This window comes from Zootoca vivipara, chromosome 8 (assembly GCF_963506605.1).
Source record: "Zootoca vivipara chromosome 8, rZooViv1.1, whole genome shotgun sequence".
Lineage (NCBI taxonomy): Eukaryota > Metazoa > Chordata > Lepidosauria > Squamata > Lacertidae > Zootoca > Zootoca vivipara.
Genome location: NC_083283.1, coordinates 76,082,695 through 76,096,479, shown reverse-complemented (window position 1 = coordinate 76,096,479; position 13,785 = coordinate 76,082,695). Strand labels below are relative to the sequence as shown.

Here is a 13,785-nt window from a genome sequence, read left to right as displayed (position 1 = left end):
TCCATTGTTCTGCCCGGACACTGAGGTCCAGCATCGAGCGCCTTCTGGCGGTTCCCTCGTTGCGAGAAGCCAAGTTGCAGGGAACCAGGCAGAGGGCCTTCTCGGTGGTGGCGCCTACCCTGTGGAACGCCCTCCCAACAGATGTCAAAAAGGAAAACAACTACCAGACTTTTAGAAGACATCTGAAGGCAGCCCTGTTCAGGGAGGCTTTTAATGTTTAATAGATTATTGTGTTTTATTCTTTTGTTGGAAGCCGCCCAGAGTGGCTGGGGAGACCCGGCCAGATTGGCTGGGTATAAATAATATATTATTATTATTATTATTATTATTATTATTATTATTATTATTATTATTATTATATCCCTGCACTGAAAAGTTGTCCTTAACTTTTATTTTTCAACCAAACATGAGGCAGAATCTTCCCTTACGACCTCTGGAACTTGAAGCAGAAGTGAATTCCGAAGAGGCTCCCTTGCTGCCTCCAAAACGGCCGCCTTCGTACACTTTGACATGTCGCCTCACTTCTGAGTCTTGTGTTTTGGGGAGTGGGTGGAGGCAAATGACGTTGGGCTTGCTGTTCGATAAATAGAAGTATTGAGAGCCGGCCAAAACACGGGTCATAAGGGAAGTACTGAATCAGAAGCTCACTCCTAAATAAGGCGTCTGTTTTTAAAAACACAAACCTTTTGCCTCCCGTTTCTGCTGCTCCCTGGATGGCTGAATCGCTCGTTTTTTATACATGAGTAAAGTGTGACTGGTGCTGTGAATCATCATTTGTTAACTCTCCATATCTGGTCTGTGTTGAAACTTTGCTTGTAAAGACCTAGAGAAAGTCTTTGTGCCCAAGATTAAAAAACAAAAAAATCAAACCCATGCTCAAAACTCTCCCTGTTTTGAGTTGGTGAAAGAATCTTTCTTTTTTGCAAAATTCTCTGAATCAATAATTGCTTATTTTGCCTCGCTTCTGCTCTTCCTCATAAAGAAGCATTGTCTGTTTGGCATTTAGCGAAATAATCAATGCTGGGTATGTTTGAGTATCTCCAACAAGGTGACACAATTTGACGAACACCCGTAAGGAAAACGGAAATATCAAACTTTCAGCGTAGCATTGCTCAGAAAAGGGTAGATTTTGATAATGACAATGGAAGGAAGTGTGCTTGTGTATGCATGTTTAGACTCCATTGTCAGTGAAGTCGGTGGGTTCTGAAACTTTTCGGAGGACAGCACGCCTTGTGCTCAAGGGGATATCTCGAGTCTCAGACTTTTCTTTCATGAAACGCCTCCCGCGAGGTGCGAGCAATGAGACAAATCAGGCTCTACGAGGGATGGGAACCTTTTTGACTTGAGGGCCGTGTTCCTTCATGTGCCAATTTCTGTGGTGCATTGTGGCCAGAGGCAAACAGTGGCTTGAGCGACAGATGCAATCCCTCCTTTAGGTGACTTTCCAGCTATGCAGGAGTCGATGATATTTCTACAGAGAGACACATCTCTCCTTGCTCTTATCCAGGCAAGCAAGAAACATGTTCGCGGTTCAGGGATGCATTCCTGGCAGGCAAAAAACACTTGAGGGTGGGGCTGGTGAGTATTACTATTTTGACTGTTACATTATCTCGTTATTTCCTCCAAGAAGTTCAAAGTGGTGAATAGGGTGTCTCCCCATGTTTTCTTCACAGCAGCCCTGTGAGGTCGGTTGGGCTGAGGGACAGTGTCTGGCCCAAGGTCACCCCAGGGAGCTTCATGACCATGTGGGGATTTGAACCCATGTCTCTCGTGCTTCTAGTCTAGTACCACCCAGTTCATGTTACCTCTGAGGAGATAGACCCCTGATGGGTTTGCTCCCCTCTTCATAGTAAATGTTCTCTGTGTGTTTGTGTATGAATGCAACAAAAACTAGGTTAAGATGGGTAAATGTTAAATTGTAGGTATGAAAGTGATGCGATGAGATATGGGCTGCTTTTATAAATTGCACAACTAATATCTTCAGTATGTTAGATATTACAGGCACTTAATCTGTTGGTGTCTGATTTGTAATCAGTGTTGCCATGTACTTGGGTTTAATTTCTTTGGAATAACTTGTATTTATTCATCTTGTATTTTTATTCTGTGAACCATCCTGAGATCTGTGGATGAAAATATCATTTAATAAATAATAATATCTCATTCAATATAATGATGATAATATAGATGGTAGTAAAATGCTTGGTCCCCAATCCAGGTGAAGTCAAACTCCTGTCAGCAGCAATGAGATTTGAATTATTTTTGGTTTTTTAAACAAATTTTATATATAGCACTTGATTGTAAGACAACCTCTAAGAAGTTTAAAATATATTAAATGCATACTGCTGATGGTTAAAGCTGCATGCTAGGCAGCAGAGGGACGCGGGTGGCACTGTGGTCTAAACCATTGAGCCTCTTGGGCTTGCCGAGTGGAAGGTTGGTGGTTCGAATCTCGGCAACAGGGTGAGCTCCTGTTGCTCTGTCTCAGCTCCTGCCAACTTAGCAGTTCAAAAACGCGCCAGTGCAAGGAGATAAATAGGTACCGCTGCAGCGGGAAGGTAAACGGCATTTCAGTGCAGTCTTGCTTCCGTCACGGTATCTCGTTGCGCCAGAAGTGGTTGAGTCATGCTGGCCACATGACCTGGAAAGCTGTCTGTGGACAAACGCTAGCTCCTTCGGCCTGAAAGCGAGATGAGCACCGCAACCCCATAGTCGCCTTTGACTGGACTTAACCATCCAGGGGTCCTTTACCTTTCTTTCTTTCTTTTTTTTAAAAGCCTGCTAGGCAATGTGCTTCTTCAACCCTGAAGCATTTTCTAAACGCCTCGTTTCCCATGCTTTATTGTTTGCCTTCGAGTTATCTTGATTCACCTTTTCTGTGCTCCTAGGTTTGTGATACACAAGCAGTTGGCACCCTAATGCATTCCTTGAAATATTTTGATGTAACCGAGGAAGCTAGATGGGTTGTCAGCCGCTTAATTGTGTGTTGAGTATCTTTTGCCCATTGCTAAAGGTCTTTGGCTGCAATCCTAGATCCACTTACTTGGGGATAAGTCCCAAGTAATGCTTCCTTCTGGGTAAACATACCTAAATACATTGGGTAATAAATACATTGGGTAAACATACCTAAATACAGCAGTCGGGAACTAAAAAAAAAAAGGGGGGGGGAGAACAGTATACTTGCATCATTTTGACCGATGGTACTCCTTCTGAGAAGCTATTCCAAAATCAAAAGCAATCTGAAAAACAATTTGGTATAGCTAAAGCTGAGAGGAGTAAGTCAATGTGTTCCAAATCAGGAGGTCTCTATAATATTCTGAGCCAATCAAGGCTGCTGATCAATGAAAGGTGGCAATTTTTCCTTCAACAGGAAACGTTGCATTTTCACTTGATGCTGCTGTGCTGGCTTTTGCACACATGACTCCTAGAAGCAACAAAATTGCATAGCTTGGCATTTTCTAAGGCTTCGCATTAGTAATTGCCCCCGATTCGTAATTGCACTGCAATTCACTGGCTCAATTGATTGTAAACACACTAAAAACAATACCCACATCCCAGTTGCCAGCATAGCACCTTGCCTAGGGAAGGGAATGCCTGAGGGGTGTGCCCTGAATAATTACTTCCATTTAAAATTTCCGAGTTGAGCATATGTAAGAATTTTGTTCGAGGAAAGTAAATCCATCTTATATGTAACATAGATTGGCTTCAAGCCTGCTTCCTCCAACTCTCCCCTCCATTTAACTGTTGTACAGTGTTACGTTGCCTTTGACATCATGGAATCAAGGTTTGAAGCTGGTTCCAAATCCTGATTGATTGATTGTACCGCCCTTCATCACAAGATCTCAGGCTGAATTCAACAGCTGTGTTGGCAGAGTGACCTCCCTCCCTGGGGCACAAGCCTAGGCACACTGTCTGGAGGCTCTGGTCTGCCCAGTTGACAAGACCCCGTTCCAAGCCTCGTTTATTTGGTCCAAAGGAAAGCAGAGCAATACGTTTGGCTCCAGTAGTTGGCGGCAGGAGACATCCAAGGCGCCTTCCCAACCGCCTTAGATATTCCACTCTGGATTTCTGTAGGGTTTGCTTCTTCGCCTTTCCTTCTCCCAAAGATATCCTTCGCAAAGCAGCGGAGGTTAAGGTCAGAGTTTTCCTTCTCTTGGATGGGCTGCCTTCCCAGGTTGCTGGCCCTTACTTCCCTGTACAGCACGTGCAGAAACTTCCTTGGTGACCCACAATTGGTCTTGTCCACTCAATCTGCTAGAGCCTGTCTTTGTAGGCAGAGCAAGTCCCTAACTTGGCTACCCTGTCCTGGTTTAGCTGCCCAGTTGAAACTGTTCCTGCGCTGTGGCCGCTGTCACATGCTGATAGCTTCTAGGAGCCACAGATGAAAGTTGAATGCAGGCTGTGGACCCAAGGTGGACAAAATACCCCAGATGGAGCACGACATGTCCCCCATCAGATTTAGTACCCCCTTTCTTCTTTCTTTGGCGATCACTTGTAGCCGAGTAAGATTGTCTTCCATGAACACGGTCTTAACAGTGAGTCCGTAAGTGACTGTGGAAGCCAATTCTGAATCCACATGTCCGTCCACAGTGAGGACATTGGTTTCTTGGCGGGAGTTGATCACGGTGAGGGTTTGCCAAGCGTGCCTTCCTCTTAGCACATTTTGGTAAAGGCTGTTCTCCAATTGGAGCGCTTGCAGGCCAGTGTTTCCCAGTTGTTGGTGTTTATACTACATTTTTTTTTTAGATTTACGTGCGAAAAGGCTGGCTCCAGAGAGGGGCTGCCTAAAATGGCGCTCAGCCAACCGCTGCTCAACAAAGCCCAGCCCCCTTCCTCCTCTAGGCAGGGCGGGGAGAAGCTGAGAGGAGGTGCCGCTGCGGTGTGTGTGTGTGAGGGAGAGGCGGAAATTGTGCAGCCTGAACGATCAGAATCCCCACGCCTTTCCACATGGCTATTCCCGGACTGTCTGCAGGCTGGATCCAGAAGGCAATTGGGCTGGATATGGCCCCCGGGCTGTAGTTTTCTGACCCATGGCCTAGAGGTCCTTCTTTGTCTCTGTACCAAATTCTTCACGCTTTCAGAAATTCTCCATGATCTCTCAGAATTTGCTATCAACAACAGCACAAAAAAAGAGAAAGGACTCCCCCCCCCCAAGAAATGGCTGGTTATCCTATTCCATTACAAGAGTTTCTTACTTTGCATGGATACATAAAAGATAGGATGGGGTCTAATGATCTAAAAGTGGCTGCTCAGCTCTTAACAGGTGGCACTATAATATCTGTATTGAGAGAGATTCTGTATGATGCGCTGGTTACTTAGGAACTGGGATTTTGCTTCTGTGATTGAGTAAACTAGCTTAGAGAACATGCTAGAGAAGAAAAACAATTTCATTGTTTTTGGTTGCCTACTCCTGCTGGACTGCCCTTAGCTCTGGGAAAGGCTAAGCGCAGGAGCAAGAAGGAAGAGATAGTTAGGTATTCTGGACCTGAAGGCTGTCACACCACCACATTTCAAATATTCTTCGACACAGAACACATGGCAGTTACTTAATTTAAAGGTAACCAAAGGCATGTCTCACTGTGGCCAAGTCTGATCTTCTTAGGAGTGGGTTTATTTAGATGCTGGACCTAAGCATCCTTGGCCATAACTTCTACTGGAGTATCCAAGAGGACTCCCAGACCACAAACGTATAATTTCGAGTGGAACACAATGGCATACAAGACAGGCTGCACCTCTGCTCCCAGATCAGTTGACGTCTTTTGTTCTTCCTGATTAGTCTTCAACCAGTCTGTTTGGGATTATTTGGGAGCCGCCCAGAGTGGCTGCGGAAACTCAGCCAGATGGGCGGGGTATAGTTGTTGTTGTTGTTTAGTCGTGTCCGACTCTTCGTGACCCCATGGACCATAGCACGCCAGGCACTCCTGTCTTGCACTGCCTCCCACAGTTTGGTCAAACTCATGTTCGTAGCTTTGAGAACACTGTCCAACCATCTCATCCTCTGTTGTCCCCTTCTCCTTGTGCCCTCAATCTTTCCCAACTTCAGGGTCTTTTCCAGGGAGTCTTCTCTTCTCATGAGGTGGCCAAAGTATTGGAGCCTCAGCTTCACGATCTGCCCTTCCAGTGAGCACTCAGGGCTGATTTCCTTAAGAATGGATAGGTTTGATCTTCTTGCAGTCCATGGGACTCTCAAGAGTCTCCTCCAGCACCATAATTCAAAAGCATCAATTCTTCAGCGATCAGCCTTCTTTATGGTATAATTGTTGTTGTTGTTGTTGTTGTTGTTGTTATTATTACTATTATTAATACTATTATTAATACTATTAATAATAATAATTATTATTACTATTATTAATATTATTAATAATGCTTCCCAGAACTGATTTAGAATATCAGAATATCTGAGAGAGAAAGCCTTGTTGGGTGCACTCTTGGGAGAAGGTCACGTCCATCTTATAACAGCTGCACTGGCTTCCAGTAGGCTTCTGGAAACAATTCATTAAAGACCTAAAATGCTTTGAGCCCAAGGTAGCTAAAGGACCAGCTCCTCCCATATAGCCCTGCCTGCTTTTTAAGATCTGCAGAGCAGGATTTCATCCACATCCCATGATTTGGGGAGACTCAGCTGGCTGGGGCACCTTCCTTGTGGCAAATTAAATTGGCCCCCTTTCTTGGCATTATATTTGCTTCCCTGGCCACCACACCAGCCTGTCAGTGCACGTTCTCCAGACAGATGACAAATGCTGGGGTTTGGTGCTTTGTTTTTGAAAATTGAATATTACATGCATTGATTCCTCCCCCCACTCACCACAAACACATACTGTACATAGGCTTTCTTATGAGAAACTGGTCACTTAGTCAGTGCTTCCTGGTCAAATAAAACAATGTTGTGACACGCAAGCTAGCTTAATGATGACTCCAGTTCCACAACCGTAGCAGAAGCACTGCTTTGAACCTGCTTGTGATCTCTTCACGATGCTGCAATGAATGCACCTATTTTTCAAACTTTCTATAGTGACTCATATGCTAAGGACCCCCTCAAGCATTGCAGGGGATTCTGGGCAATTCAGACGCATATCACGTGGCAAATTGGCCAAGCTTAGGCCTCTCGGTGGCCTTGTGTGAGGATGAGCACACCCAGTGCTTCCTGCCATATGTGCATTGCATTTTTTCAGTGGTGGGCAATCTTTCTTTTTTTATAATTTTATGACTGCTCCGTAGGGCCCAGACCTGGAAATAGCTGCCCGGACACTAGGTTGGTGCATGATGTAGCCATCCAGAGCTATGGAAGCGACTGTGGTATCTTTGACCATAAAGAGTTAACTATCTGCTGTGTGCATTCTTTCCATGCTTCGGGTGAAATACCTGAATTTCTGTGCTTGGAAGTTCAAGTTACCGTGTTTCCCCTTTTTTAAGGCGTAGCCATAAAGTAAGCCATGGCAGCATTTTGTAGCAGTTGCTAAATTTAAGACACACCCCGAAAATAAGACATACCTCCATACCCAGCGGGACCCAGCCAGCCAGCGGGGCCTGGAACCGGCTGTACAGCGGGACCCAGCCAGCCAGCGGGGCCTGGAACCGGCTGCTGCAGCGGCGAGCCACCTGCCGGAACAGGCGGCTGCAAAGTGGAGCGCTCCGCAGCGCCGAGCACTCGGAGCGCCCAGCAGCGCCAGGCGGAGTGCCCGGCCGAGGAGGCCTGCTGCCCCGCCGCTGGAACAGGCGGCTGCAAAGTGGAGCGCTCCGCAGCTCAGAGCGCCCAGCAGCGCCAGGCGAAGCACCCAGCCAGCGGCCTGACCTCTTCCTCGCCCGGCCGAGGAGGCCTGCTGCCCCGCCGCCGGAACAGGCGGCTGCAGAGCGGAGCGCTCTGCAGCGCCGGGCGGAGTACCCAGCCGGAGTGGCGAGGCAGAGCGGCGGCCGGAGGCTCGCTGGCCCTTCCGCACCGCCGGAACGTTGTGGGCTGCATGGCCCGAGGCAGAGCGGCCGCGGGAGGCCCGCTGGCCCTTCCGCGCTGCCGGAACGTTGTGGGCTGCATGGCCCGAGGCAGAGCGGCCGCGGGAGGCCCGCTGGCCCTGCCAGGGCGCCGGACGGCGCCGGGAGCGCTGCTGGCCCCTTTCGCGGCGCCGGAGCATCGTGGGCTACATGGCCGCTGCCGCCGGAATTTTGTGGGCAGGGGAGCGGGAGGCAGGCGGGCTGGGCGATAGGCCCGTGGCTGCGCTCGGCGGGGCCAGTAGTGGGCTCCACGCTGGCCTGCGCCGGCCTGCGCCAGGGGCTCCGGCTCAGTCCACTGCTGGCGCACGGCACCTCGTTGTGGCCGAGATCTGGATCGTGGTTGGGTGGGTGCCCTCCCCTTCCATAGCGGCGGCGGAACGAGGCTGCCTCTGAGCATGCACAGAGAGACACCCCCTTCCCATCCCCCAGTCCAGTGCCGGGGAAAAGGCGTCTTGGAAAGCCGGAGTGGGTTTATAGCTCGGGATGGGGTGGTCTCTGAGCATGCACCAAGTGCCTCCCTCACCACTGCCTTTGCACTGGTTGCCTTTGGACATGCACGGTGAATGCTCCTTACATAAACATCATCTCTCAGGGAGGATGTATTTTGCAAGGCTGGCATTCTGGTGGCTAGGAGTGAGGGTGATGGTGGTGGTCTCTGGGCAGGTACAGAGTGCCCTCCCTCCTGCAGCCTAGGCAGCGTGTTGCAAAACAGAGGGCACTTTTTCCCTTGTCTCTTTTTAAAAGAAGTTGCTCCCCAGGGTGGGTCCATAATAAAAATCTGATAAAAAATTAAGACATCCCCTGAAAATAAGACACCTTGTGTTTTTTTGAGGAAAAAAAGTTATAAGACGGTGTCTTAAAAAAGGGGAAACACGGTAATAAGGAAGCTGAGCCACTGCTGCACAGGAGGTGAAAATGTCTATTCTAGTACAAATGTTTTACTAGGAAGAAAGGGGGGGGGGAAATGCTTTCAGATACCAAATGCTCTAGTAAAAAGCGCCACTTGATGACTTTATTTCCTTAACTTGGTGTTGGCTGAGTTTTCAGAAATTGCCTTTGAAATCTGGCGAGAATATGCTTCTGTGGAATAACAAAAACGTCCTCCAATTGCTTCCTCTGGCATGCTCTGTAACCTATCATTACCAGAAAAAAATATGAGTGTCTTTTTTTTTTTTTTTACTGGTCAAGCTCATCTGTCTGTAGTTAGGCGGAGAAATCTGTACGCCATAGATTAGTCATTTTCAGCACTGACTCAGATCCTTTTCTCGACTCTTTTGGAAGTAGATGCTCACTTCAAAACCTTCTGGAACTGAAGGCTTGGCTGCCGCGTTTTCCTCTTAATAAAATGCACCATGTGAGCCGAACCCACTTCTCTTCCTGAACAGGCCTCTAGGGATAGGGAGTGGGGCTCCCTCTCCCCTGAAGCCAAAAATGGGCAGAGATTGCTTTGGGTCCGTTGTACTGCTTTGCATTGCATTTTCCTTAGGTAAGAGCAGGCGTCAGCAAGGTTTACTTCACCTGGGCCAGTTCACTCCAGCGCAGACCCCTCCGTGGGCCGGATTTCTGGCATCCGCGCATGCGCAGACATTATTTCCGGTGCCTGCAGAAATGAGTCCCCGTGCAGTGCCGCGCCGGTTTAGCACAGCACGTGGGGACTCGCCAAGTGGGCGGCTCAGTTTGGGGGGGCGCGTGGGCCGGATAAATGGCCCCCGTGGGCCGCTTGTGGCCCATGGGCCTTAGGTTGCTGACCCCTGGGTAAGAGCACAAGGAAACCCCACCCCCCTACTGATTCAGTAGTGGTGAGGCTATAAGCACCTGCAAAGGTGTTCCATGAAGCTACCATCCTATTTAAATGTTGCTTGTTGTGGGTGCTGGGCCATTTGCTTCTGCACCGGTGGAATGTCCTCCTGTGACCCAGGCAGTCTACTTGCTGCTGCTGCTGCAGTCAGGTTCACCGTTTGTGTCGGACAGAGCCTATTATTATTATTATTATTATTATTATTATTATTATTATTATTATTATTATTATTATTTGTTATTTATACCCGCCCATCTGGGTTTCTCCGGCCACTCTGGGCAGCTTCCAGCAAATACCAAAATACATTAAAATATCACAGATTAAAAACTTCCCTAAACAGGGCTGCCTTTAGGTGTTTTCTAAATGTCAGGTAGTTGTTTATCTACTTGACCTCCGATGGGAGGGCGTTCCACAGGGCGGGCGCCACTACCGAGAAGGCCCTCCTCTGCCTGGTTCCCTGTAGCTTTGCTTCTCGCAGTGAGGGAACCGCCAGAAGGCCCTCGGCGCTGGATCTCAGTGTCCGGGCTGAGCAACGCGGGTGGAGACGCTCCTTCAGGTATACTGGACCGAGGTCATTTAGGGCTTTAAAGGTCAGCACCAACACTTTGAATTGTGCTCGGAAACGTACTGGGAGCCAATGTAGATCTCTTAGGACCGGTGTTATGTGGTCTTGGCGGCCGCTCCCAGTCACCAGTCTAGCTGCCGCATTCTGGATTAATTGCAGCTTCCGGGCCACCCCCCCCCGTCCCACCGAGTATCCTGGGAACTGTAATTTGTTAAGGGCGCTTAGGGTTGTTAGGAGACCCCCATTTCCCTCACAGAGCTAAAATTCCCAGATTTCCCAGAGGGATTTATTGTTACACCACTCTGGGAACTGTAGTTGAGGAAGCTTCTTTTGCAAAGGGGATCAGCTCAAAGTTGTGCAGCTTTTTTTGCAAATGGGAAAAGCCCCATTTTTGGGGGGGGGGGGAGTCAGCTCACAGTTGTGCATCTTTTTTGCAAAGGGGAAAAAACTCTATTTTTGAGGATCAGCTCAAAGTTGTTGAGTTTCCTTGCAAAGGGAAAAAATCCTGTTTTTATGGGGTTCAACTCACAGTTCTGCAACTTCTCTAGGAAAGGAAAGGGACCCATTTCTACAGTTTCCAGACAGATAATATAATCAGGCAGTCACATGTTGCTGTGGAAACAAGCAGCCTCTCTCTGCAGACAACAATTGAGGCCTTGGCAAGGGACCTGGGTGGGGCAGAAGGGAGCTAGCTCCCTTATCTCCCTCCCCGATCTCTTGCAATCAGCTGCTGAGCAGGTCCTTTCAACACTCTCTTTCCCTCTTGTTAGCTTTTATCTGCCTTTCGCCCCTGGGCAAGTCGGCTCCAGGGACCACGCATTCACTCCATAAGATGCACAGACATTTCCTCTTACTTTTTAGGAGAAAAAAAGTGTGTCTTATGGAGCGAAAAATACGGTAATCTTGGCGGTTTTCCTACTTGCCTTCTCTCATTCCTTCAGTAAAAATGATTTAGTACAAAATGTTTAACTGTCTCCCCTGTCCAGGCTTTGTTTTAAAACGAGCTGCTTAAAGCAATGTGTGTGGGGTTGTTGTTTTTTATAGTACAGATCCAACCAGTCTGAACCTTCCCGCTTTCTGTAGCGTTGGAAGGATTGTGTAGTTTAAGATGCAAATTGTCCTGAAATTGGCAATTGCCTGGCGCCCGGCCTTACTGGGAGGGCGTCTGCCAATTTCCTGAAAGTACCGTACCGTATAGCAAAGTCTCCTATGTTTACTGTAAATCTCTCTAATGTCAGCTTTAAGAAGCTGTTTTGCATAACATGAAGCTGCATGTGGGGAATATATATGTGTATATATATGTGTGTGTGTATATATATATATATATATATATATATATATATATATATATATATGCGCTTTGCAACTAATGCAGGTCCAATTGAGACCATGTGGAGATCTCTGAATGCCAGTTTGGTGACTGGCAGAATGTCACTTAGAGAAGGATCTGAAATATTTCCCTTCAATTAGTTTTATTCTGGATTGTTTTGTTTCATTTTTTTCTTTATGTGTTGCATACTGCTTTGAGATTTGTTCTTTAAAATATAAAGTATAAAAATGGAATTAATAATAATAATATCAGGGAAAGGGGAACAGTGTCTAGGCAAACTAAGGCCCGGGGGCTGGATCCGGCCCAATTGTCTTCTAAATGCGGCCTACAGATGGTCTGGGAATCAGCGTGTTTTTACATGAGTAGAATGTGTGCTTTTATTTAAAATACATCTCTGGGTTATTTGTGGGGCATAGGAATTTGTTCATTATTCCCCCCCCAAAAAAAAATATAGTCTGGCCCCCCACAAGGTCTGAGGGACAGTGGACCGGCCCCCCTGCTGAAAAAGTTTGCTGACCCCTGCTCTAGATTTTCCATTGTGGCGACTGCAGCCCAGTTTTAAGGTGCGATTTGGCGATTAGATTTTATGTCTTGAATTCCTAACTGCATGTGTTTGTGTAGCACTGAATAAAGCACATACTGTTGGCATGCCACGGGCAGATGAACTACTGACCAGAACTCCTTTCTAAAGCAGTAATATTAATGATAACCTAACGTTTTAGCTTAAGTCAAAGTATTAACAGCAGACCAACCAGTGGGTAAAATGCTTGCATGCATAGCACTTTTGTAAGTTCGGCGCACACAAATTAAACCTAAGCGAGTTTCTTTCAAGCATGTTGGTTAGCATTCTTAATTTCTGCAATTCAGCGCTCCTCTTCTTTCTGCAAAGATTTGTTTGAAGCCCTTTCACTACCCTGGTCTGGGACCTTCCCCTGTGGCAGGCAGTACTGGCCGTGTCCTGTTGTTTGCTGTGAACAGTTGCAGCTTGGTATTACAGCGGATTAAAAGCAATCATTGCCAAAGCCTATTTGGTAGCAAATCCAGTCAAAGCAACTGTTTGAGCAAGCTGACGTCCTCACAGGGTCCGGGAGGAAGATGTCGAAGCAGACGCCATGCACTGGGCTATGGGTGTCGTGAAGACCCCCATCTCTAACGCACAGCCATGGAGGAAGAAATACTCTATCTTCAAGATTTGCTGCTTCAGGAAGAGAGCAAGGCAGAAAGAAGGGGAGGTAATTTAAGTTCAGCAAGAATTGGCTTTGGCTAGCCAGACGTTTGGCGCTGACCTAGTTGTGCTTGCATTGAAGCGGTGAATTCCTAGAACCTGAAGCTGCCCTTGTATTCGCTTTTTAAGAGGGGGCTGTCTTGTTTTAGCGGTGAGCTTCAGAGTCTTATATTGATTTTTAAAAAAATAAAAAAAACCCGTTTTTAAAGTTGTTGCTTTGATTATGCTTGAGATTTAGCCCTGTATTCAGCTGTAGCATTTAGCTTCGTGTGTGTGAATGCTAATTAGCATTAAAGGGCTTGGTATAATTTCCTCTCTCTTAGAAATATGTGGCTTTTTTTTTTAACCAAATGGAAGCCGAAGAAAAATGGAGGCTGGTTTGTTGGTTAATAGTCATGTAGCTTGCTGAACCTATAAAAGCATCTAGTGTTTCATCATTTCTTAAGCTGCAGCCTAGGATCCATTGTCTTGGTGATTTTCTGCAGGTGATTTTGTTGTTGTTGTTGTTGTTGTTGTTTAGTCGTTTAGTTGTGTCCGACTCTTCGTGACCCCATGGACCATAGCACGCCAGGCACTCAGGTGATTTTATAATATACCAAATAGGAATGGTTCATTCCTATAAGCTGTATAGAGCATGTTCTATACAGCATATAACAACCTTATTATTAATTGGACAGTGATTCATTTTGATGAGCCTTTTTTTTAATATAGTGCTGTCAATGTACAGGTCGTTTTGTTGAGTACCACAAGCCAAAACCCCAACGAGTCTCCAATTTAAGCGTTGACGAATGGCGGGGAGCAAATGAACATATGCCCACGTCATTTCCAATTTGATGCAGTGTATTTGTGTGTGTGTAACTGTAGAGACCATACAATGCTTTGTT

General features: G+C 46.9%; 1 protein-coding gene across 8 annotated transcripts in view; it reads left to right on the top strand.

The window, feature by feature from the left end:
- The window catches only part of TRIO (trio Rho guanine nucleotide exchange factor), a 254,175-nt gene that overhangs the window by 27,609 nt on the left and 212,781 nt on the right, over nt 1-13,785 (top strand). Inside the window, exon 1 of one of the 8 annotated variants that reach the window (XM_060278043.1) lies at nt 261-1,578. The exons of 6 other annotated variants lie outside the window; for them this stretch is intronic. In XM_060278043.1, coding sequence (XP_060134026.1) covers nt 1,521-1,578 — 58 coding nt within the window. In that variant the 5' untranslated portion in view covers nt 261-1,520. Of the gene's footprint in view, nt 1-260; nt 1,579-11,699; nt 12,909-13,785 lie in introns of those variants that run through there. One more of the 8 variants, XM_060278042.1, reaches the window with a different exon arrangement.